A 27146-nucleotide genomic window follows, 5' to 3' on the forward strand; every position below is an offset into this window, starting at 1 on the left:
CAACAACTCAAAGGAAGGTATCTCTTGTCTGGCATTGTTTCTTGTTATGTAGACTTTAGCTATACACATGGACTCAAATAATTATATTGACCCCTTTAATCTTTGGTTATACTTTCCTTTTGGGTGTTTAAGACCATACAGTTGTCCCAGATAAACCAATTTATTTTAACTCTTAAGGTTGTTTGAGGATCTGTTCCTCAGGGGTCACATGGGCTTGGGAGGAGTCCCTGGCTCCTTTCTTTTGCCAGTTCCGCCTATGCAAAGATAAGTCAAAGGTCCTACTTGACCATGGTTGACTTCGCTTGGAAGCATGGAGGAAATGATTCCTCTGTGTTGACCCTCCTCGTTGTAGACCGGACACTGGTTCAAGTCCATCTCATGGGGTCTCCATGGCCTCCCTGAACAAAAGGACAGGTAACTCACCATAGTTACAGGACATTTTGAGAGATGTTCCATAGTCCCCTGGAACTTAGTCAACCCAAGGGCAAGGAGCAAAAACTGTCCTTTATGTCCCTCTGACCAAAATATTATAGGCCTCAAAGTATGTCTGTTAAACATCCAAGAAGGTTAGTTCCACCAGTCTGGTACTTTTAATTACTGTATGTCATGTAGATAAATCTTGGGCAAAGACTAATCGTTCTCAGATAAACCTTACCTAGACATATATTTCTTGATCTCTTGCAGATATTTTTAAGCAAAGCAATGCAAATATAGCCAATTCCCTTCTATTAGCCATAATTTCAATTTCAGGTCCTCTTTCACAACGTGAACCCGTGTTGTCTGTACTGATATACATTTTCAATATATTATTCTACCACATTTTCCTTATCCGTTGTCTTATTAGGAAAGACTGAATATTTGTGATTCTCCTCCCCACCCCTGCTACCCAATCAGGTTCCAGTTATGCTGAAATCTTAAACCCCAATGTGATGACATTTAGAGGCGGGGCCTTTGAGAAGTGTTTAGGCTATGAGATTGAAGCACTCGTGAATGAAATTAATACAAGAGACAAAACAGATCTGTCCTTCACCTCATCTGAGGATACAGGAGATCACCATCTTTAAATCACAGAGCTTGCACTAGACATGCCAGAGCTTTGATCCTGGACTTCCCCCGATCCACAATCAATGTGTGCTCGTTAAACTACCCAGTCTCTAGTATTCTTTTATAGCAGCTGAACTAAGATATTTATTGGTATGTGTCCTGGCTATTTTCAATCTTTGTTTAATAGCAGTGCTGCCCGTTTTATGAGAAAAGGTTTTCTAGGATATACTGGGCTTGTTATAGCCATGATAAAAAGTATTCTCATAAACCACTTATGCTTGGTTTTGGTACTGTCCAGCAATGCACCAGTCAGCTGTTGTTATCTTATGTGGTAACACACATCCCCAGATCTCAACAGAGCTTATGATAAGCTTATAATATAAGGTTTGGTTTTTTGTGTTTTTTTTTTTTTCTGTTCATATTACATATCAGTTGCAAGTTGGCCACAGTTCTGGTGTGTGTGTGTGTGTGTGTGTGTGTGTGTGTGTGTGTATTCTTCATTCTGAAATTTAAAGTGTGGAACATGCACATCCCATTGTGCACCTGTGGAGGTTGGAGGACAACTTGCCAGAGTCAGTTCTCTCTTTCCACTATGTAGGACCCAGGGGTTGAACTCGGGTCATTAGGTTTGGTGGCAAGAGTCTTTACCTGCTGAACCATCTTGCCTGTCCTCATTCTAGGGTTTAGATCGAAGGTGAAAATGCTCTTCTCCTGATGGTAGAACCAATATGATGGCCTTAGGTCAAAAGATTGATTGTGACAAGTCCCATTTGCACATCTGTATCATCAGGGTGATACATCAGAGTAATGCACAATGATCATAAGACAGAGTGCCTTACAGCTGAAGCGATAGACAGCTGGGTGGTTAAGAGCATGGACTGCTCTTGCAGAGGACCCATGTGTGGTTTCCAGCACCCACATAGTGGCTCACAATTGTCTTTAACTCCAGTTCCAGGGGATCTGATGCCTTCTTCTGGCCTTCATGGGTACTGCATGTGTGTGGATACCTCCATGTGGGTCAAACATTCATTCACACAAAATAAAAACAAAGCTTAAGGAGAGAAAAAGTACCTTACACATTCTTCTATGACTCAGTTTCTCTACACAAGTGTATCAGTTGGAACATTTTCCACTTCAGCACACATCAATTTCACTCTTAAGATTCATTCATTTTACGATGTAAAGATAACATTTACATTCTACACCCCAATTCCCACAGTTCTTTAGCTGCTCTTGTGTTGGAGAGGATCTCCTGTTCATACTAGTCTTTCTGAAATGGTTTCCCTGCACTTAAAGCCTTAGCTGGCTGCCAGCAAGTAGTTTTTCACTTCTACTTACAACTGGGCTGTAATGAGCATCACTGTTTGTTTCTGTGCCTGTACTGCTTTAGTTTGATTTCTGATAAGGTAAGTTCCCTTTTCTTAAAGCGTTTGTTTTAAAAATTATCTTGGCTATTCTTGTACAATAACTCTTCCATAGAAATTCTGTTATCAACTTGACAAGTTGTATTTAAGAAGTCCTGTTGAGACATTTCCTGGGACTGCATTAAATTTGTAAACTTGTTTGGGGGGAATTTGGAATAAATTCTGTGTTTTCCAATCCAGGAATACCATGTTTTTCCCACTTCCCCTGTATCTTCTTTTCTGCCTTTCAGGAGAGTTTTATAGCACTTCCCACAGGGATCTCACATATTCGTTTAGCGAATTAACCATCATTCAACTGTAAACAGTGAAAAAGTCCCCATTTCATTTCTAAACTCATTTATTTCATTAACAGGGAAACTGATTGCCAGCTGCAGATCTCCTAGTATAGAGCGGCTCTCAGCCTTTCCCGATGTGGCCTGAATTTCTATTACATTTGGTAGGATTTGCAAGTGTGTGTGTGTGTGTGTGTACCTGTCCCATGTGCTAGTCACATGTGCTAGTCAGAGGACAACTTTGAGAAGTTAGTGCTCACTTTCTCCCTTGCTGAGGCAGAGTCTCTAATTTCGCCAGTGATGAAATTTTTACCTTATTTGGGTTTTCTTCGCTTGATGGGTTTGTCTTCAGGGAGGAAGGGGCGAAAGCATGCCTTTACCCTGCCTCCTCCTGGGAAGCCTCTACACGCGCCTCATGTTGCGCACAGGCCTCAAGTTCTCTCACCTGCCTTTCTTCTCTACTCCTTTCTCTCAGTGTTCCCATCGTTCCACATTGGACTTGCTCATTCTTATCTTGAATCACCTATTTTGCACCTGCCGGGGAACATCACTGAGATCTTTAGGTTATCAGCTACTTTTCTTGTTCCTGTGATAAAACACCCGAAAGATATAACTTACAGGAGGAGTTTATTTTGCCTTACTGTTTGAGAGGCGATAGTTCATCATGGAGGAAGAGGCATGGGGGCTGGGCTTCATCTATGCAGGCTGGAGTCAGTGGCAGCTGTTTGCTGCATGGTACAGTGGACAGAGATGACGCTGACACCCAGGTTGCTTTAGCTTTTTCTTATTTTATTCAGTCCAGGACCCCAGCCCAGAGGAAAGTGCCACCCATATTCAGGACAGGCTTTTCCTCCTAACTTAATCTTTTCTGGAGAAACCCTGCCTGACAAAACCAAAGGTATGTCTCCAAGACTCTAAACATTTCTTAATCCAATCAAGTTGACCATCACAATTAACTGTCACAGGTGGAAAAGAGCAAGGGTTCTTTTCTCCCAAACTATATTTTGATGCTAAACTAAATCGCATGTAGATATTGGGATACACTTCATACTTTTATTGGGCTTATTTTCTTTCTCCTTTATTCGAGTCTGGCTTCAGACTTCTCAGCCCAGCAAACATCTACAAATCAAATATAAAGAAGATGGAGTGCACCTCCTGCACCAAGCCATGGTGGCCACGAACGCACCCAGCTCAGCAACTCTGTCCTCCATCCTCCCGGAGGTTAGGCATCTGAGTTAACCTCTTGGAGCAGTTTGATGGTGAAAGGTTCCCTAGCTCAATCCATCCTTTTACAAATAACTCTCACTTACTTTGGCAGACAGCCTAGAAAAAGTGCAGAACAGTTACGCTATAGAAAGGCAATCTCTTCCTTTTCATTTGTAAAATTTTTTTCCACTTTTGATTTACATCCCAAAGGAAACTATCAAATACATGTGATTCTTTTCAAAGAATGTGACCTAATATTTTAATGTAAACTACAAAACATAATAAATTTACCAATCAAAATTGGATTAGTTGCTTGGAGTAACAAGTCTTTTTTTGGTTTTTGTTTTGTTTGATTTTTTGAGATGAAATCTCCCTGTAGCCCCAGCTGGCCTGGAGCTCACTATGTAGACCAAGCTGTCCTCAATCTCTTACAGATCTGCCTGCCTCTGTCTCCAAAGTGCTTGGGTTAGAGGTGTGTGCCACCATGCCTGGCTATAACAAGTTGTTTTTTGTTTTTTTTTAAAGATGTGTTTATTTTCATTTTGTGCATATGAATGTTTTGCCTGCATGAATTAGTAAGTGCACCAGATGAGAATGCTACCCACAGAGGCCAGAGAGGGTGTTAGAGCCCCTGGAACTGAAGTTATAGGTGGGTAATGGGAATCAAACCCAGGTCTTCTGCAAGAGCAGCCAGTGCTCTTAACTGCTGAGCCATCTCTCCAGCCTCCTTCGTCTGCTTTTTAAAGGCTAAATAATACTTTTATACCACACCTGCTATCCAGTCACGCACTCACAGGCATTCGTGTTGCTCATCTTCTGGCAACTGTGTTTGTCTTTTTAGTCAATGATATAATCAAAAGTCAGTCAGATCTTGAGTGTGGTGACTCCCATTTGCTGACTCAGCCCAGAAGACCCCTTGGGGAGCTGACACAGTGACGGGAAGTCCAGCTGCTCTGGGTCCCACCACGCTTAGCTCTCTTGTGGTATTGGGTGAGCCATGTAACTATGGTTTCTATACCTGCCCCTGGGCATTGCAGCTACTTCCCATGAGAGTCACTGAAAAATGGCCACAGGGGAGTAGGGAGCAGTGAGTGCTGGGGTCCTTGGGCACCAAATGTCACAACTTTCCCCAAACTGCTCAGGCTGGTCAAGGCCTGGGGAACCTGAACAATCCTTCTCCTACTGTTCTGTCCTCAGCCCTCACAGATGGCCTCCTGGTGACACAGGTAACTGGTACTCATTTTTTCTTATTTTCTACATTCCACTGTTAAAGGCCGGCCTCAAATCTCTGTCACTAAGGATGACCTTGAAATTCGGATCCTCCAGCTTTCTACCTCCCAAGTTCTGGGATTACAGCATGGACCCCATGCCAAGTTTCTGCAGTGATGGTGTTTGAACCCAGGGTTTTATGCATGCTAGGCAAGCAGCCTGCCAACCCAGCTATAGCCCCAGATCTTTTCCTGTTTTTTCTTTCTTTTCTTTTTTTTTTTTTTTTAAGAATAGTCATTACAGCCAAGTCTGGTGGCTCACTCCTTTAATCAGCACTGGGGAGGCAGAGTCAGGAAGATCGCTGTAGGACTGAGGCCAGCCTGGTCTCCATAGCAAGTCCAGGCCAGCTGGGGCTATAGGGAGACCCTGTCTCAAAAAGACCAAAAATAAATTACTTAATACAACATAAAATAAAAATAGTCATTACAGCATTCCTTCTCAAGACTTAGCACTCATGACTCATGTTATCGGGTCTAGAAAGGCACACATACCTAAGAGTCACTGTCCAATTTACTGTTTTCCAGGGACCAGAAGCCTAGGCTGAGCCACCTAGTTCCTCCAAGATGGGTAGCAAGGTCCCTCCACCTCTGCAGTAGAGATGGAGTCCAAAGCCTCCTGCATCTGGGCAAGTGCTTTCCCACTATACCTCCAGTCCTCAATTGCATTTCATGGATGTGAAAACTGGGGACATTAGGAAGAGCAACACCAGACTGTCAAATCAGGTGTTGCTCTCCAAGCTGGCTCCCTTACCCACATGACTCTGTCTCTCCTTCAGCCACCAAGTAATAAAAAATTGGAAGTCCCAATAAGGAAAATAAGCAAAAGTTCTGAAGATGAAGACAAAGTTTGGCTACTGGGCTTTCCCTTCAACACACAGCTGGTTACACCATCCATTCGGCCAGCGCTCCCCCCTCCTCTCCCCCACTACCCTCTGCTCCGTCCAGGGAAAGGGTCTCCATTATTAATGCCATTTCTGGAGCTATGTTTACACAGGGAAGGAAACTTAATATCAACATTCTCCGAAGGAAAGTGTCTTGTCATTCTGTGGAGCACTTCAGGCAAAGCACAGCTCTCCTCCAAAATCAACAGGCACTTACACGCTTTAAACAGTCTGACGGGGAGTTTGTGTCTACAGAGAATCTCGGAGTTCCTCAGCCGTTTGTTATGATGATGATGAGAGGCAGGGACTGTTATACACACTCTCTCTCCACAGTCCCAGAAGCTCTTGAAGAAGTCAGACTCCACTCAGTGTGAGGAACAGGGAAACAGCAGACTCAGGCCCTCAGCAATGGGAAAGGACAAACTGTGGGCCAAAACTCCAGGTCTTGATACACAGCCCAGGAAAGATGGCAGCAGACTGACAGGATGTGAAGACTTAGGGTGGACCCTGTAGATACCTAAGATGGCACCAGTGGAACCCCAGAGCACCATGGGACCAAGGAATAAGCCCAGGTAGGTTTTCCAAGGCAATATATGGAGAGCACTTGGGGAGTTTTGGAGTTCCTGTCTGCCTGGAGCTATGTCAGTGTTACCTATTACCTGTCACCCCAGCCACTAGCTCTGTTGAGTGGCTCCTCTGTCCTCATAGCACCTCCCCACTGCCCTGGGGGGAGTGCTCCCTCCTGTTCTGAAGGGTTCAGATGGAGGCAGTGGCCAGCACATGGCCAACACATGACCAGCTGCCTCCTAAACATCTATACCTGGATGCCCCCACCCCCTGGCTTTAAACCTACCTCTTTCAAAGTGTTGGTCCCCCTCAGGTGCCCAATTCCCTCTGAGATGCACCACGGGAGTCAATGCTCTTTCCTGGTCTCCTAGGAAACTAGGTATTAGCTGTTCCCCCTCCCCGCCCTGCCCCACCCCATGTCATGGAAAACTGATCATAAATATGAATAGGCTCATCTCAAGACCTCTGACCCTAAGGACCCTTTTTAAAAATATTTTATTTATTATTATTTTATGTGTATGAGCGTATTGCCTGCATGTATGTGAGTGCAGCCATGTCCTGCAATGCCATGGAGGTCAGAAGAGGGCGTCGGATTCCCCTGGAAATGAAGTTAAGTTCGTAGCCACCATGTGGGTGTTGGGAATCAAACCCAGGCCCTCTGCAAGAGCAGTTAGTGCTCTTAACCGCTAAGCCATCTCTCCAGCCCCCCTAAGGGCCCTTCTACAAGGATGGCTCTCTTCTCCCTGGAGTTGTCTCAGTAAGGCCATTCATGTGGGTACAGATGTGCGACTGACGAGGCTGTCAACTTTGGTATGAATTCTAGATGTCACCTTTTCAGTAAATGAACTTACTTAGAATTTACTAGGCAACTATGTGACAGACACAAAATGAAATGGTAATTCTTGCCCTAGAAACACTTTCAGTCTTAATGGGACTCCAAATTACACTAGCAAGGTAGAGATTTGACTGTTGGCAAAGTGCTTGCCTAAGACAAAGCCCTAGGTTCAGTCCCCACACAGCAGTAACTGGGCATGGCGGTACACACCTGTAATCCCATGAGGCAGGAGGATCAGGAGTTCAAAGCCATCCTCAGCTTCATACCAAGTTCAAAGCTAGCCTGGGCTTCATGAGACCCCGTCACCATGTACTGATTCTCAAGAATTCTGTGTAGAGACATATCAAAGGCTGCCTGCAAAGACAAGCTCCAGAGGAGAGGACTCACAGGCCACCTCTTTCTTTGCTATGGAGGACAATGTGAGACTGTGGGCTTTGACTAGTCCCCTTTACCTCCAGGTCTTCTGCAGTTAGATGAGACAGAGCTTGAGACAGAAAGCACCTTGCATACAAAGCCTCTGTGGAATTATAAGGGTTGAAAAGAAAAGTGGATCTTCAGGCACTGGAGGGTTCAGTACTTCATGTAAGCCAGGGCTCCTACATCCGTGCTCTTAACCTCCATGATAGAAGCAGCGAGCCTGACCATGGGAGTCAGGAGCAGGTGCAGAAGTTCCTCTTGTCCTGGCCTTCCCCACAGAGACCAAGATTTGCTCCAGGCTCAGTCCAAGGGGCTCTCTAGAAATTCAGTGGAATTTGCTTTTTACTCAGTAGCAAACCAGCTAAAGAAAAAGGAATAAAGCCACCAATTCTTGCAGGTTTGGCCTTCTCAGAAGGGCCATCTGTCCCCAGCAGGTGTCATCAGCCCCAGGCTGCCAGGCAGTGGGAGTGACCCAAGCTCAATCACACTTGTCTGCTCTTGGGCCAAGGGGAGTCAGAAACGGAACAGTGAGGTGACGCGTTCTTTAGAAAGTTCCACCATCTTTCCGTATTCATTCACCCGACTGTTCAGAGGCTCCTCCAGAACTCTTGAACCTAGAAAGCTGAGCTGCTGGGGGAAACTTGGGCCCAAGTCCCTGATGGGACAGTAAACTCCTACAGAAGTGAGGAGGTGGCACCAGTCAGAGCCACATCACAAGTCAGTGCCTGCCACAAATCCAGGGTTCTTACCTTATTCCAGGCACTGTTACCACAGCATACAACCCCCACCTCCACCCCTCAGCATAGGACCCCTCCTCCCCTCCACCCCCACCCCTCAGCATACGACCTTATTCCAAGGGCACTGTCACCACAGCATAGGACCCCACCCATCCCTCAGGAGTGTGTCATCAGCCAAGCAGGAGGGCTCCTCAGCACCAACAGGGACTCTTCCCATGGCAAGCACAGTGCCACTCTGGGCAGGTAACTTCAAGATGACCCATCCCAGGCCACATAAACTGGGCTGTGAGAGGCACAGGGAAGGAATCCTACACAGGCTTGAGGATGAAAGTTGCACTGTCTCAATCTATGGATTTCCTTGACTGGCATGGTTCCACAATTTCTCCTGGCCATTCCTCCCATTTCCATCACTATCTCTCACACACTGCCAAGGTGGGATGATGCCCAGAGGCTTCCTCCCTGAAACCTTGCCTTCATCTCCAGGCAGTGATATCTCTCTCTCCCCTCTCTCTCTCTCTCTCCTCTCTCTCTCTCTCCTCTCTCTCTCCCCTCTCTCTCTCCCCTCTCTCTCTCCTCTCTCCTCTCTCTCTCCTCTTTCTCCTCTCTCCCTCCCTCTCTCTCCTCTTTCTCATGCACACATTCCAAATTTAATGCTTTAGTCTTACCTGCCCTCCATTTACAAAGCCCCTCTTTCCTCTGCCCCCTTTATCTGCTCCATTGTGTCTATCTTGATTCTCCTAGCAGGGAGCCAGGAGAGTTGCCAGAGAGGAAGGGATGTCCAAGACATAGGTGATGATGCCCATGATACCACCTAGGGTTGAGCATCGCATCAAGGGTGAGAGGTGGGGTGGCTATGTGTGAGCCAGCTCATGTGGCTGAAGAGGAGCCTAGAGTCAAGAGCTAGAAACACCAGAGGCAAATCCAAAGTCAAATGACAAGAAATGGGGACTGGAGAACTGGTTCAGCAGTTAAGAGCTCTGTCTGCTCTTGAAGGACCCAGGTTTGGGTCCCAGCACCCACATGGTGGCTAACAACCATCCTTAACTCCAGTTCCAGGGGAATTCCGACACCCTCTTCTGGTCTCCACAGGCATTGCATGACACAGGTGCACTTACATACACGTAGGCAGTACACTCATACCAATAAAATAAAAATGATAAATAATTTTTTCAAAAAAAGGATAAGAAATGGGATGGAGCCAAAACTCAGAGGTGGAGCGTGTTCCTGGCATGCAGCAGGCCCTGAGTTCTGTTTCTAGCACCACAACAGGGAACGAACTAAATAAATGAAGTAAAGGCCAGGGGCACCTGAAACAGGGCACAGCTTGGGCCTCATCAGTAAAAGCACTGGTGCTGTTACTATGAGACTATGTGGATTCTGGTGAGGAGTTATGTTGGAATTGCCAATCTGGGGTTTGGGGGCCAGCAAGACGGCTCAGAGGATAAAGGCTCTTGCCAACAAGCCTGAAAGCCTGAGTTCAGTTCCAGAATCCACATGGTAAAAGGAGAGAACTGACTCCCCGAAGTTGTGCTGACCTTTACACATAAGATATGGCACACGTTCATCTACACACACACAAATAAATAAATAAATAAATAAATAAATAAATAAATAAATAAATAATGTGGAGCAAATTTTAAATGAAATTTGGGATATGAATAAGAATTATAGAGGCTAAGAAGGATGTAAGACATCATGGGAAGCAGGATGGTGCTTCCTCAGAACTGCAGGACCAATCGTGTATTTGGCAATACAACTATTTACTCCAAAGACTTAACACACTGCACCCTCATGTAGAAACAGCAGTATTGTTCACAATCGTCAAAATGCAGAAATAACTCAAAAGCCCATTGAGGGACGCCTAGGCAAACAGGGGTGACTGTGCATGGATGGCATCATCCAAGCCTTGAGGAGGGGGGATGCTGACCAGTGCTGTACAAGGGCATATTGTGAACATTGCACTTGGTGAAGTAAGCCAGTCACAGAGAGCCTAATGCAGTCTGAAGTCGCTTCCAGGAGCTATCTAGAGCAGTCAGTTCATACAGACAGAAAGTAGAATGTGTTCTGCCATGGGCTGGAGAGAGCAAGCTACGAAGATTCACTATATGTATTCACTTCACGCATTCATGAAGATGAAAACGTGGTGGAAACGGATGCTGCCGGTAAAAGTGGATGCAGTTTAAAGACACTGCATTTAAAGATGGTAAACTGTTTTTGTTTTGAGGTAAGGTCTATGTAGCCAGGCTAGCTTCAAGCTAAATGTGTAGCCATAGATAATCCTGAGTGCTGGCATTCTAGGCACACATCATGACGCCTGGTTTACACAGCAAACCCACCATTCACACCCCCTAATACAATGGTGGACCCAGGCAATGCCTGTCAATGGCATCGCAGACCAGCATCTGAAGAAGAATATTTTTCTAATCACGGACTTCGAAGAAAAACAGAAGACAGAGGAACGTGCTAAATGTCATGAAGAGAATACAGTCAGCAAAGCCCAGTTGATAGCTCTCTTGGAGAAAAGCCAAAGGGGATCTCACAAGAAAAAAGCCATAAAAGGGGGAGTCACAAAGCTAGAAGACACTTAAAATTGACTTTAGTCTATTTTATTTACTGTTGGCGTATGTGTGTGTGACGGTCAGAGAATAACTTACAAGAGTGGCTTCTCTGCATGAGTTCTGTGGATCAGACTTGGGCTTGGGCAGCCAAGTGCTTGACCTGCTCAGCCATCTTAGTGGACTCCAGAAGTTAAAAGTAACTTAAGGAACATCAGCAAAGCCAACATATGGGCCTTGCTTACATTTTGCTTTGAACAAATTGTTAAAATGAAACAAAAAGAAGGGGCTGGAGAGATGGCTCAGTGGTTAAGAGCACTGGCTGCTCTTGCAGAGGACCTGGGTTCAGTTCTCAGCACCCACACGGCAGCTAACAACCATCCATAACTCCAGTTCCAGGGGATCCAATGCCATCTTCTGGCCTCTGTAGGCCCTACACACATGTGGTGCACCTACACACATGCAGGCAAAACACTCATATACTTTAAAAATGAATAAATAAATAGAAAATGTGAGGGCCCTGAGGGTAAGGGATGCTACTATATTAAAAGATGAACCTGTTAGAAAGTGATTAAGCCATGAGAGCTGATTTCGTGTGTTACTGAAGAGTTGAAGGGGATGTCCTAATGTCCTTTTTGCCTTTCCAGTTTCTAACACCTGAAAATACAGCAACAAGATACCATCTTAATATCAGAAAGTATCCCTCATCAGACATAGATACAGGGTCTGAAGCTACCCAATTTGGGATTTCTGAGCCTCCAGAACTGTAAGGAATACATTTTTGTTCTTAAAAATTACATAGTTTTCCATTATTTTGTATGACAGCATGAATGGACTAAGATAAAACCCATCTGAAATCCCTTGTTAATGATCATTGGCTCAGAAACTGTTGGCATGAGTGATAACATATTATCACACTTAAAGCGACAAAGCCTGTCTTTCACAGACAATGGAAATATAAATGCAGAAGCACTGTAGTATCTAAAAAGACCACTGAACCAAAGGCCAGAGAGAAGACAGAAGACTGACTACATACTCAATAGATGTATATGGTTCAATGAGTTCTGGCTTCTGCCATAAAAGGGGGAGTCACAAAGCTAGAAGACACTTAAAATTGACTTTAGTCTATTTTATTTACTGTTGGCGTATGTGTGTGTGACGGTCAGAGAATAACTTACAAGAGTGGCTTCTCTGCATGAGTTCTGTGGATCAGACTTGGGCTTGGGCAGCCAAGTGCTTGACCTGCTCAGCCATCTTAGTGGACTCCAGAAGTTAAAAGTAACTTAAGGAACATCAGCAAAGCCAACATATGGGCCTTGCTTACATTTTGCTTTGAACAAATTGTTAAAATGAAACAAAAAGAAGGGGCTGGAGAGATGGCTCAGTGGTTAAGAGCACTGGCTGCTCTTGCAGAGGACCTGGGTTCAGTTCTCAGCACCCACACGGCAGCTAACAACTGTCCATAACTCCAGTTCCAGGGGATCTGATGCCCTCTTCTGACCTCCTTGAGCATTGTGCAACATGGGTGCATCTATCTACATGCAAGCAATACACTCTCATACATAAAATAAAAATAATTTTTTAAAATTAAACAAATGGGGCTGGAGAAATGGCTCAGTGGTTAAGAGCATTGGCTACTTTTACAGAAGACCTGACTTCAGTTCCCAGCACCCACAAGGCAGCAATTAACCATCTGGAAATCCAGTTCCAGGGGTCCATTGCCCTTTTCTGGCCTCCACGGGGCTGGCTTGCAGGTGGGGCCCTTACATACTCATACACATAAAAATTTAATTAAAACAAATGGACATTTGAACATTGGATATTTAATGAAAATATATAATATGTATCATATTATATATAATGTGCTATATAATATTAATAAAATGGAATATATAAAAGTACACATATAAAAAATTGGGCTGGGATTATAGCTCAGTGGTAGCACACTTTGCCTAGCATGCTTAAGGTCCTGGGGTCAGTCCTCATTACTTTTAAATAGATACAGTTTTAAAAAGAAGATGTGAAATCAAAATTAGAGGTTGGATCTAAGACAGCAAGGTTCGGAGTAAGGCAGGCTAACTAGAGCCCTTCAGGTTCACCTCTAAGCCTCCGGGAGGCAGGCTCTTTGGTGAATCCACCCCATAGGACCTACTGACACTTGGAAAAACACAGGTGGAGGCTGGAGGCCACAGGCCTGTCACATCTCAGCTACTCGGGAGGCTGAGGCCTGAGGACCACAAGTCCAAAGACTGTCTGGGCCACAGAGTGGGTTCAAGGACAGTCTGGGCACCTTAATGGGTTCCTACTTTAAAATAGAAAGTTTTTTTAAAGGGTAGGGGCAAGGTTGTAGGTGTAGCTCAGTGATACAGTGCTCACCTAGTATGTGCAAGGCCTTGAGTTCCATCCTCCGCACCACAAAACAGCAACAATAAACCAATATTTCCCCATGTAACCATTGTTTTCCTATTTAATATCACCATCTGGCTCCCCAGTGGAGAAAGTACAGGTACACTCTGCTGCCTCCTAGGGTCATCCTAGGGTGGGGATAGAGGGTTGGGGGCTGAAGTTGACCTGGAGTTTTGTTGGTTTTTGTGCCCTCTGTAACCTTTAACAGTAGGCCACTTGTGCCCCATTCAATCTGTGAGTGTGCCTTAGTGCTGAAACCACACAGCTGCCTGTGCCCTACAGCTAATGAATACCCTCAGAACTCCCCAGTACTCACTAGCATGAGGGTTGAATCAGAGGCTCCACTGAACCCTGCTGCACCGAGGTGTGAGAACAGAATTGGGAGAAGCAGCTATCGCTCCACAGGAGCTAGGCACACACAGAAGAGTCCCGGTTCTGATCTTTTGTCAAAACCAAAGTGCTGTGTCCCAAGTGCTGCTCAAACCCTGCTCTACTTCCAACTAACTCCCCAGGTCATGTCTGCACTCTTTCAACACCTCTGCTTGTGGTCCAGCACAGTCCTCAGCAAATAATTCCCTTCTCTGTGCCAACACCCATTTGGCCCTTAGGATGCCACAGGCCCGGGTCCTTCTCCAGCAAGCCTGGCCTCCACTTCCTGCACCAAGGCAGGTGGAGGTATCCCATGAGCCCCTGTGGGATGGAGCTTCTCCTTTGGCTCTTCAGGTGTGACCCCGCACACTTACAGAATGTGAATTACTGGCACTGAGGGACTTTCTTGCTTATGTTTTTATCTCTAAAGCCCAGCAGTAGGGCCCACAGAGTGGGCAGTGGCAGTCACACTTCTGGGCTTGTTGGCCTAGGAGGACAGGACATGTTTGGAACCCACTCTTCCTTCTATGAATCTCCACAGCTTCCTAGAGCTTCTGATGGTGAATGGGTTTACCGATAAAATGAAGGAACAACAGACTGACATTGAGGGCATCGGACATGGCTTCCCAAAGTTGATTTTATATTGTAGTCATTAAGTACCTTATTATATATAAGAGAAAAAAAAACTAAATTGGTGCATCCAATGCACGATTTCACATACACTGTTGCTTAATGAGGCAGATAGCCAAGGAGAACTGGACCTGGCCAGTGTGAATGCACATTCATATGGGGTCATGAAGGCCAGGGTCATGGCAGCTGCAGTCTGGGCAGACATGGTCAACCTGCTATTCTCATAAGGCGTGCTGAATTTTAAAAGTCTCCCTTGGAGATGGAGAGATGGCTCAGCAGTTAAGAGCTCATACAGCCCTTGCAGAGGGGCTGAGTCGGGTTTCCAGAACCCACCCGGCAGATGGCTCACAACGCCTGTGACTCCAGCCCCAGGGGATCTGACACCCTCTTCTGGACATCACATATGCACATCCCCATCACACCCACATATAGACATAATTAAAAAGAAATCTTAAAAAGTCACCCATGGGCCCTAGGGCAGCCCCTCACCATATCTGTATCAGATTTCCTTATTTACATATTCAGATATGCAAACAAAGAGAAGCCTTGTGAGTCGCCCAGAGTCACACAGCAAGAAAACAAGGGGCAGGCATCGACAGACAGATCAGCAGATCCCCAAGGCCAGACTCATAAGCCATCACCTCCTTGTGGCCTCTGGGCTGCCAGAGTTGGCAGCTATGGCTTACATTTCCCAACCAGTGGAGCCTCAGGAATCAACACATTCTGCAAGAAGGAGCTCATTTCAGAGGGTATGATTGAAAACTTGTTAGACATGCTGGGAGAATAGCTCCATAGTAGAGGATGTGCTTAGCAGGCTCAAAGCCCTGGGTTCAGTCCCTAGCATCACAATGAATAATTAAACAATAAAGCAAATCCAATTTGACTTCACATTGGTGCGTACCCATGTGGTGTAAGAATGAAAATATCTTTTTACACACAACTCTTGCATTTGACCAGTTCTGATGGCCGGCTCCTGGGACTAATCCCCTATTTTTTTTCTCTGTTTGAAGGAATCAGTCTTTGGGCGCCAGCCTGCTTCACTAATCTTAGAGAAACTGTCTCCAGTGATGAGTGACTTTAAACAGTAACTTTTATGACTATTTAAAAATATAGATTTACGAATGCCTGTATATGTACGCTAACTAAAAAGTCAAGGATTAATGCCTTGCACTGGTTATCTGGGGTAATGAGATTACCCACTATTTGCACATTGGTTTATCTGAGTTTTTCATTTTGCCTTATTCAACCCACATTTATAGAATAAGGCTAATTAAAATTTTACTGAGACTTTTTGGGAAAAAAAATGGCATTTTTTTCTGAAGCCATCTTTACTGGAAAACATTTTTCTCCCCAAATCAGCAGTATTTTCCTGCTAACTGTGCACTTCGTGGGAACCAGATTCTTCATGTCGGGTCAAGTTAAGTTCTCCCTATAGGCTAGGGAAAGGTTTTATTTGCTGTTTGTCTTTCCCGCCTACTCTCCTTCGAGGGGCAACTTCTATTATTACCTTTCTTTACCTGGTTTGATTTATGATCTTGGAAGTCAGGTCATTCTTTCCTAGGTTGAAGAAAAGGGGAGGGGGGCTCCTCAAGCTAATACCTGATAAAATATCTGAAAAGGTCACTGCAGACCTTGACAGAGACACATAACCATTTCAGCGCAATCTGATAAAACAACCAGAAAACTTTTATCAGAAGAAATGTAGCCTGCCATTTCCCAGCTCTATTGATGAACGTTTTTTATCTGAAATGACAGACATACGATAGGAAAAGCTGTAGATAAGAAACCAAATTGAGTTGTCCCAAATCAGATCCAATTGTCTGCCCCTGGTTCAAACTTCCACACCTGCTCCAGTGGGTCAATGAGCTCCTCTTGGCATGGTCCCTGAAGGTTTGAAAACATCGCAAAAGTAGTGAACTTTGAGACTTCGGCGTTTATTCTGTGATTATAATTAACCTGCTCACCAGTTGCTATCGATCAGTTCTGAATGAAGGTGATAAAGTTTGACTGAATTTCTGGAAGTAGAAATGGAGATTTAAACTGGAAGGGGGAGAAAGGGGAAGCTTTAAAAAATGACCAAATTCAGTTTTAAGAAGCAAAACTCACAGTTGAGGGATCCCAAAGACCATGACTTTTAACAACCCCCCAAAATTCCCACCAAAGCTGGGGGGGATCTCTTCATTAATCATTCTCTAAAATAAAATATGTCTGTGGCTGTTCAATACAGAGTAAAAGACAGCTTAAAATACCACTTGCAGAGGCATTTTGGGGCTATAAATGTGGACTGACTTACTTGCCTGGATTAGACTTTGCTAGTGGGAAAAGAATATTTTAAATACATCGAGTCATGTATTAGGTTCCTGCAAAAATGCCAAAGGTTAGAAAACCAAATTCTCTTCATTCAGATAAGAAACTTAAATATCCTGGCCCAATTCTGATTAGAGAGCAGCAATAGATAAAGCCACCGGCCACTTGCCAGCAGCAGGAAGGCCAGCAGCTGGGCTGGGGCAGAGCAGCTCTTCTCGGCTCCTCTGCCCGGGTTCTATTCCCTGTCTGTATCCATGCCCTGTGCCTGTCTGTATTTAAATTATAACCAAGGGACTGGAAAGATGGCTCAGTGTGTAAGAGCACTGGTTGCTCTTACAGAGGACCCAGGTTCAATTCCTAGCACTCACACAGCAGGTAACAACCATCCATAACTCCAGTTCCAGGGGATCTGACACCCTCTTCTGACCTCCGTGAGCACCATACAACATGGATGTACTTACACAAAGGCAAAACACTCATACACATAAAAATACTATTTAAAAATTATAACCAGTCAGCTCCCCCTCTCCTTTCTCTGCCTACCACAACTAACATCTGAAGTGGAGGAAAGTGAAGGCAGAGATAAGTAGCAGATTCCTCTCCAGAAAGGAGTTTCAGAGAGAGTAGAGGGTTCTGGTTCTCCTAAACAGCCAAGCATCTCCCTAGAGTTAGGACAATCCTCTAGTTTGGAGGGTCTGAATTTTGGGAATCTCTGGCCCTACACACCAGCTTCAAGAGGCTGAGAGGGAAGGGTATGTAAAGTTGGGACTCCTATCACTGTGTGCCCCATTAGGAGCTCTGTAGATGTGACTCAGGAAGACCCCACACCTGCAGAGACACCACCAGTCTGTGGGGAGCAGGGAGGACTGGCTGGGAAGCTCCACTGGGGAAGGAAGTCCCTTAGCAACCACACACCTGTGTATCTCAGCTCAGGACAACAAGCACAGAGTGTGGGAGGGGGAGACTGTAAACCTAGAGAGTGGATGGATATCCCTTTGTTCTAGGGTGGAGCTCCTGCTCTCCTGGAGGCACAGTGCTTTCTGAGCATCAGCTTCTTTATAGCAAGAGATCAGCACATCCACCTCTCCTGAAAAAGACTTAACAGTGGTAGTTGTAGAATCAGGCTACCATCCCTAAAATGTTGTTACCATGCAAACATCAATGGACGAAGACTATAAATTTCTTTCACATAGCAGATTCAAGGTTAATTCCTGTTATCCTTTTTTATAGTATCTTCCTGTTTTCTTTAGAAGGTGACAAAACAGCAGCTGTATAGATAGCCAATAAAATGTGTGAGTAATCCACTCAGAGAGCATGATCCATGAGGCCTCGTCATGATCTATCAAAGGTCAATCAGGTCCATGGAAACTCTTACAGCAACACAGCCTACAAGAACAGGTTTTCTAGACTAGGCAAGAAAACCCCTGCAGTCCTTTCTGTGTTCATACAAACAGAAGCAGCAAAGAAGCTACAGGCTTCTGTACTAAATTCAGCACAGCCTCTTAGCTGCCTCTGTGTGTGTGTGTGTGTGTGTGTGTGTGTGTGTGTGTGTGTGTGTGTTTGGTGGCAGGGGGGAGAGCTTGACCTCAGGTGTCTTCTTTGATCACTCTCCAACTTATTTTTAAATCTTTTATTATATCTTATTTATTTAGTGTGGGGAGGTGTCCATGTGCTACAGTGTACATGTGGAGGTCAGAGGACAACTTGGGAAGTCGGGTCTTTCTACCATGTGAGTTCTGGGGATCAAACGCAAGTCATGAGCCTTGGCGACAAGCACCTTTATACACTGAGCCATCTTGCCAGCCTTATTTTTTCAGACACAGTCTCCCACTAACCCTGCAGCTCACTGACTTGGCCGGTTAGCCAGTAAGCTCCAGGATCTCCCTGTCTTTGCCCTCTCCCCCAACCCAGAACTGGGGTTATAGAAACGTGCTGCAAAATCTTCCTTTTATGTGGGTGCTAGAGATCTAAACTTACGTCCTCAGGCCTGAACAGAGGCCCTTACCAAATGAGCTGTCTCCCCACTCCCAACTCCATTATTTTTAAAGGGCAGGTTTAAGTGACCATTAAAAGAATCACCCTGTATGAGTAGGTTAGTGGGTTTCCATCAAGTTCTAGTTGTAACCTGACCTGAAGGAGAATTGACTACCAGAAGAGGTCACTGCCATGAGTATTTGTGCCCAGAGCATTCTTAGAGGGGTGGGGATACCTCACAACTGCTGACTTACCTGCTACAGCATGATCAGCTCCCAGTAGAGGAGAAAAATGAAATTGAAATTTCAGGGTGCAGGTAAGGATGGATTGGTATCTTTGGTAGACTCTTGAAACAGGGCATAGGAAGCCCCTAGCAGTTTGTAAACGAACATGCAAAAATCAAACTCAATACACTTTTCTTTCTTTTCTTTTTCTTTCTTTTTTTTTTGGTCTTTTTGAGACAGGGTCTCCCTGTAGCCCCAGCTGTCCTGGAACTCACTATGTAGACCAGGCTGGCCTCGAACTCACAAAGATCCACCTGCTTCTGCCTCCCAAGTGCTGGGATTAAAGGCGTGCGCCACTACGCCCGGCTTTCAATGCACTTTTCTATGCATCTGTAGACACTAGAGTCCACTTTTTTAAAAAGAATTTCCTGAATAATGTGTCTGTTTTTAAAAGTTTAATTGGTTTAATAAACTTTCTACAGTATTATTGTGGGGATGCACACGCCATGGCTCGAGTGTGGAAGTCAGAGGACAGTTCTGTGGAGCTGGTTCTCTCCTTCCATCTTTAAGTGTATGCTAGAGATCAAAGTCAGGTAGTTAGGCTTGCACAGTCGGTCAGTAAGCACATCTATCCACTGAGCTATCTTGCCTGCCCAGTTTAATATGTTTTTGAAAGCAGGTAACATCAAGGCTGGAGAGATGGCCCAGAGGTTAAGAACACTGCTTGATCTTGCAGAAGACTCAGGTTCGAATCCCAGCACCCACATGGAAGCTAACAACCGTCCATAACTCCAGTCCCAGGGGATCCAACAGCCTCTTCTAACCTCCACAGGCATTTCACAACACGGGTGCACTTATCTACATGCAGGCAGTACACGTATACACATAAAATAAAAATAATAAATAAATTTTATAAAAAGAAAGTAGGTAACATCACTCAATTCCTCAAAATTCAAAGGTTCCATTACACATCCATGGTCACAATAACAGAACTCACAGCAGCAGCAGATGGAGCCAGTCAGGTGACCACCCACATGTGAATGCGCCAGCAAAATGTGACCTATACATACAGCAAAATAACTCAATTGCTAAATAAACTGCCAGGTGCTAAAGCATGGATGGTTCTTGAAGACATGATGCCAAGCAAAATAAACCAGATACAAAAGACAAATTCTGTGTGATTTCATTCATAGGAGGTCAAATTCACAAGGACAGAAAGCAAAGTCAGGGTCACTAGTGGCTGGGGCAGGTGAGCACTAGGGAGTTGGTTTTTAATAGGTAGATGTTCAGCTTCGCAAGATGAAGAATGTTCTGAAGATCCATCACATGGTAATGTGAAGATAGCCAACACCGAATTTCACATTTAAAGATAATTAAGATGAGGCCGGGTGTGGTGGTGCATGCCTTTAACCCCAGCACTTGGGAGGCAGAGGCAGGCGGATCTCTGTGAGTTCAAGGCCAGCCTGCTCTACATAGTGAGTTCCAGGACAGCTGGAGCTACAGGGAGACCCTGTCTCAAAAAGACCGAAAAAAAAAATAATTAAGATGAAGCTGGAGGGATGGCTCGGTGGTTAGGAGCACTGGTTGCTCTTACAGAGGACCCAGGCTCGGCTCCTAGCGCCTACATGGTGGCTCACAACCATCCTTAACCCCAGTTCCAGGACATCCCATGCCTCCTTCTGGCTTCAATGGGCACTGCATGCACGGGTGCAGTTACATAATGCAGTCAAAACACTCATACACATAAACTGAAAACAAATAATAAAAAAGATAAAGATGGCAAAATAAAAAGGAACTCTTTAAAAAGTAATTAAAACTGGGTGTGGTGATGCAAACCTTTAGTCGCAGCACTTTAGTCCCAGAGGCAGGCAGATCTCTGTGAGATTAAGGCTAGCTTGGAACATACCAAGTTCCAGGCCAGCTGGGGCTACAGGGAGAACCTGTCTCAAAAAGACAAATATATAAATACATAAATAAATAAATAATAAATGAAATAATATGATTTTAAAAATTACATCAGGGCCAGCAAGAGAGCTCAGTGGTAAAGGCACTTGCCTCCAAGCCTGACAACCTGACTTTGATCCCTGGAATCCACATGATGGAGAGAACTGACTTTCCCTGAAGTTGTCTTCTGATCATCATCACCATCACACACAAACACACACACACACACAAATAAGTAAATAAATAAATGTAATTTTGAAATAATCAATTACAGAAAACCTAATTTCTCTCATATTTTAAATGTAGTTTTAAGGATATTTAAATTATATTACATTTCGTTATTGTGTGTGTGCACATATGTGCCACAGGGCACATGTGGAGTTCAGAGGACAAGTGTCAGGCGTTAGCTCTCTCCTTTCACTATGTGGGTACTGGAATGAAACTCAGGTTGTCAGGCTTGGAGGCAAGCACCTTTACCCACTGAACCATCTTGCCAGTCTTAAATGTATTCTTTTATTATCTGATGGATTAATAATGAAACACGAATTACTAGAAAAAATGGTTAAGGGGCCCGCCCCGTAAATAAAATGTTTTTGTTTTTTTTTAATGGTTAAGATGGTTGATTGAAAGTGTTTTTCAGGGTCTGGAGAGATGGCTCAGCAGTTAAGAGTACTGGCTACTCTTGAAAGAGGACCCGGGTTCCATTCCCATCACCCACATGGCAACTAACAACTGTCCTAACTCCAGTTACAGGGGACACCCTCTTCCCACCTCCAAGGGCATTGCATGACATAGCTGCACTTACATACATGCAAGCAATACACTCATACACATAAAATTTTAAAAAAATAAAATATTATTAAAAAGGCAGTGTTTTTCATTTCTAAGGCAGGCATGACTTTCTCCCCTGCCCCTCCGGTCCCTTCTCCCTGTCATCCCCACGAGCAGTCAACGCTACAGATTCTTTACAAATGACTTGTGGAAAGCTTCCAGAGACAGTGTGTATTTTTAAGTGAATATAATCTATTTTCCTCATCTTTGACCCAAAGAAATAGTGGTGCACACAGCCCAGCACTTACAAATGTCTTGGAAAGGATCTTATGTCCTTCCATTAATGAACCTCATTTTTTCCCATGCTCAAGGTATGTGTGCAGTCCATGAAGTCAAACTGTCCCCTAGCCATGTACATTTAGGTGATTTCCAATTTTTGTTATTGGAAATGGTGCTGTGGAGATTTTGTACTGTAAAATGAATTATTTGAAGTCAAAATTTCAATGTCAAGGCTATTTGCTCTGTCATTTGACTGGCATTACCAAAGACTCTCCACAAAGGTTATACCAACGAACACTTCCACCCACGGGTATCAGAGTTCCTGTTTCCCCACACCTCAGAGTATGTTTATTTTCTTAGTGCATTTAAAGAAAGAAAGAAAAAGCCAGGAGGGGATAGAAGGTGTTATCTAAAACTGTCTCCTGAACATCATTTCACCAGCAAATGTGGCCTGACCTCTTCAGGGGACACAATTGGGCAAGTGACAGGTCTCACTAGAGACAGAGACACACCCCAGGCCACTCCAACACACCTTCTTTATTTAATTGGTCCCCACTTAGCGCCACAGACCCGTCTGTGTTCTAATTGACCTACCCAGGGTGGTAACCGGAAAATTAAACAACTTTGGTTTTCTTGAAGACTGACAAATTGTTCGCTAGTCAAATAGGCTACTTCAGAGCTGGTCTCAGAAATTCCCTGTCTAAGTGAGCTGCCTCTGAAAGCAACTGGTGAGATTGATAAGCAGTCCCCCGAAGACCCAACAGGCACAATGGCATTTTCCACTGACCTCAGTCCTCTACTCTCTGAGCACTTTGAACACCCCACCCCACACCCTACAGAGCATTGCTTTTTCAGATTATTTCAGTAACACTGTGATACACACACACACACACACACACACACACACACACACACATTGTCTTCATTACGCTGTTTTCATCGAGCCCTCAAACATCTCAATTCTTAAGTCCTTTGAAAATAATATAATTGCTTCTTTCTCCATGACACAAAAGAATTACTTATTTGTTAGTGTAGTCTTCCCACCAAGCCATATCTTTCCAGGAATATTTATGTATAATTTCCATTTCAGTTCAATTCTATACAAGCAATTCGCTGGAACAAAAGTCAACTAGACTGTGGTGTGATGTACACACAATGAAAGACTCCCACTTAAGAGTGCATTTCCATGAACTTTGCCAAATGTCTACAACAGGATCCTCACGCCACTGGGTTCTTTAAAAGGAGATAACTATTTTCCTGGGCTGCAATGTTAGCACTTACACAGGCCCCGGCCCTGGAGGTATAAGAACTGCTTGTCCAGCTGTCTTGGCAGGGGTTACACGGCCTCCCTGGAAGCTCCCATGAAGTCGACCACGAAGACAAGTCATAATCCACACTTTGGTTTCACACAGACACCCACGCATGCCAGTGTCTCAATCCTAACATCTGCACACCAAGAGAGGCACAACACAGGCTCTTAGAGCTCTACTTTCTCCAGTGGGTCCCCAAGGTTTCCAGAACCCACTCCCATCCCACTCACTCTTTCCTGAGATTCTCCAGTTGCATTGTTTTTTTTTTGTTTGTTTGTTTTGTTTTAGCAATGTCTTGCTATGTAACCCAGATTAGATTAGTCTTGACTCCTTAATTCTCCTGCCTCAGCCTCCCAAGTGCTGAGATCCCAGGTGTGTGCCACCACACCCAGCTCTAGTTTGCTTCTTAAAGGACTCAGGCAGCCATTCTGTGTGGTTTGACCAGGGCAGGGCAGAGTCCTGGGGCAATTACCTCCTAGATCTCTACTCAAATATTTGCTACGTGCCCAGCATGTGCCAGGCACCTATATATGAGTAAGACTCTGTACCTGCCTCAGTAAGGTCACGGAATTCCACTAATGTGACTAATTAATGCTTTTAATGATTGCTTCAGGGCCCTAGCTCTGTTGAACTTGGAATGAATTAAAGTTTACATACATTACAGTCAGGGCACAATAATTTCTTCCAAGCCAAGTGCAGGTCTTTTCACATGCCCTGTTGGCTTTCATCATTTTGATTTTGCCTTACCCCAACTGCCAACAGAGAAACTTGTTAGGTATTAACTGTTAAATACTAAAACAGTCCACGTCTCATAGAAAAAAATGGCATTCTCTTATTCTTTCTCACAGAAATTAAAAACATTTCTGAGTTAAGGAGGAACTAATCTCTGAGAGGCTACCTATGAATGTATCCTTTGAGCAAGGTACAGGCTATGTTACTGTATTTCACAGTACCACATATGTATGGAGCAGATGACATCATATTTCTTTTTGTCCTTTTTTAAATTGCAGGTTCAGGTTCTTTTCCTGGCAAACTTCTATCACACATCAAGACCCAATGCAGATGGCATCACTTAGATGAGGACTTCCAGCATTTCAGACAGAGGGAAAATCTTTTCCTGTAACCTCTCCTCTCAGCTCATTTCCCCTTACCGTACCACAATAGTGAATCATTTATCCATTTTTACATATATTTAGAGTAACCAACCATCCCTGCTCACTGGGGACTGTCGTGGCTAATTACTAAATATCCAAGTCCTAAAAAGTCCCTTAGTCTTAGACAAAGCAGAAAAACCGGTCACTCTACATGACAGTAATAAATTTAATAAAATAGTCATCATTTACAAATGGCCAAATGCCATCACCACACATTTAACTTTAAGTTAGGACAATACTAAAATCAGTTGTGCTGAACTGAACCCGCCTTACAGAATGAGATGAGATTGACAGAGGTAAGCAACTTGCCCAAGGTCACATGGGACACTGGCACTGAGGTCTTTGGGTGTCATCACACCATCATACTATATTGCCATCTTAGAGATCAGTGATAACACCCCAGAGAACCTCCCAAGAAACATTATGGAATCAGTTCTCTTTATTGGCCTATCGCTTGACATCAGCTAGCCTGTTAGCATTGGTCCTCACTGAAGCCACCAAGCATTTACTAAGTGTCCATGCAGCAGGCAGGATGGTATACCAAGCATGTTCCTGGGGGCCGCTTGGTGGTTAGAGCCTTTACCCAGCCTTACCAAGGGTTTGACCCTCGGTACTGGAGTGGAAATGGGGCAGGATGGGCAGCACTTTTAACTGAAAGTGTAACATGCAGATCTGTGCCAACAGAGCCAACATGCCTGGAGTTTCCTGGTGGAAATCCAGAGCACCATGGTTTGGCCACTTAAAACATTTGTCTACAGGCAAGAAAAGAAATTTCCAGGGGCTTCATGATGAGAGCTAGGCATTCGGGCCATGGTCCAGGGGAGGAGATGTTCCTTACTGGTCAGCTTACCATGTGTCCACATGTTGGAATTTGGAAAACATTATTACTTCAGCCCCATGCCCACCCTGCACACTAGCAGTATTATTTTTTGTTTTTACATTGAACTCCAGAATGTCTCCTTCACATTTACATGGGAACTTCTCTCTTTTCCATAATTAAACACCAAATTCTCAAACACCCCTGCTCCCTGGAGGTAAAAGAAGTATGGGGAGCCCCCCCACGCAGATCTGTGCCAACAGAGCCAACATGCCTGGAGTTTCCTGGTGGAAATCCCAGAGCACCATGGTTTGGCCACTTAAAACATTTGTCTACAGGCAAGAAAAGAAATTTCCAGGGGCTTCATGATGAGAGCTAGGCATTCGGGCCATGGTCCAGGGGGAGGAGATGTTCCTTACTGGTCAGCTTACCATGTGTCCACATGTTGGAATTTGGAAAACATTATTACTTCAGCCCCATGCCCACCCTGCACACTAGCAGTATTATTTTTTGTTTTTACATTGAACTCCAGAATGTCTCCTTCACATTTACATGGGAACTTCTCTCTTTTCCATAATTAAACACCAAATTCTCAAACACCCCTGCTCCCTGGAGGTAAAAGAAGTATGGGGAGCCCCCCCACCAATAAACTGGATCTGCTACATAGCCCAGGTTAGCCCCTTGCAATGTTGGGATTAGTCATGGGCCATCATGCCTGGCTCATTCCTCCCTATTTTAAACTAAGGGCTCCAGAGAGAGTTCTGGAAAGAACGCAGCAACTAGGAATGCTGACGGAAGTCCCTGCACCCATCTCCAGAGGCCATTGTATGGAAGCCACCACCCAACTCTGTCTCAAAGGTCCACTCCTATGTTGGTGGCTGACCCTCCTCCCTCTGCCCTGCCAGGGAGAGGGGGTGAAGGACTGATAGTCACAGACACAGGTGGCGCCACTTCCACGGTTAATCAGTTTACCTGAGAGTTCAGTTTGTAGAGCAGGGAGGTGGAGCACTTTGCTATCCCTCCCAGGGAGAAGAGGCTGGCGGCCCGGCAGCCTCGGCCGTATCCATTTAACGCAGGCATTAGAAAGAAGGCCCTCAGCATTTCCACAGACACTGACTTAGGGTGTCTACCCGGGAGGATTGGCACCAGGGGACCCCACAGTGCGCCCGAGGACTTGCGCGGCGGGAGGCTGCAGTTTAAACCCATCTCCCGGCGCCTCTTTTACTGGTCCTTCCGTTGTTTCCGGTGTGAAACCCCCCTATAGGAAAAGTCTTCGGCCACCCCGAGGGATCCTCCACCCGGCTGCCAAATGGCAGAAGGAAGAGCTAGCCGAACCCCAGCGACCTCCAGATCCCCCGCAGAGCCATCGCTTCCCGGTGGGCTGCGCTGACCACGCCGCTCTTTTGCAGAAGGGCTTTGCTGCGCGGCTGGTGGCTGGACCCTGCTCATCGCCATCGGGGCGCACAGCCACCAGCTTCCACTCAGCCTTCCTCGGGAGCGTGCGCTCCACCCCGACACACAGCAGACCGCTCGCGGCCCTCCCGTACTCACCGAGATTGGGGTGTCTGGTGGGGTTGGCCCGGCCGGGCAGGCTGTGCAGAACCGGGCTGTCGAAGGGGCCGGCGGAGGCGGCTGCGGCCGCTGCCCAGGACGCGCCCACGTCGGCCATGTAGGCCGGGTAGGGGCTGGAGTAGGAGCCGGCGAAGCCCGGACGCGCGTACTGCTCACGGCTCGCCAGGCCCGCGCCCGCAGCCG

At 45.2% G+C, this 27146-nt stretch overlaps 1 protein-coding gene across 1 annotated transcript in view; it reads right to left on the reverse strand.

Annotated features, from left to right (window-relative positions):
- Positions 1–27146, reverse strand: part of Gata4 (GATA binding protein 4) — a 48369-nt gene that overhangs the window by 20418 nt on the left and 805 nt on the right. The window contains exon 2 of the mRNA XM_008828158.3: positions 26943–27143. Coding sequence (XP_008826380.1) covers positions 26943–27143 — 201 coding nt within the window. The remainder of the gene's footprint in view (positions 1–26942; positions 27144–27146) is intronic.

Source organism: Nannospalax galili, unplaced genomic scaffold, assembly GCF_000622305.1.
Source record: "Nannospalax galili isolate Female #2095 unplaced genomic scaffold, S.galili_v1.0 scaffold612, whole genome shotgun sequence".
NCBI lineage: Eukaryota > Metazoa > Chordata > Mammalia > Rodentia > Spalacidae > Nannospalax > Nannospalax galili.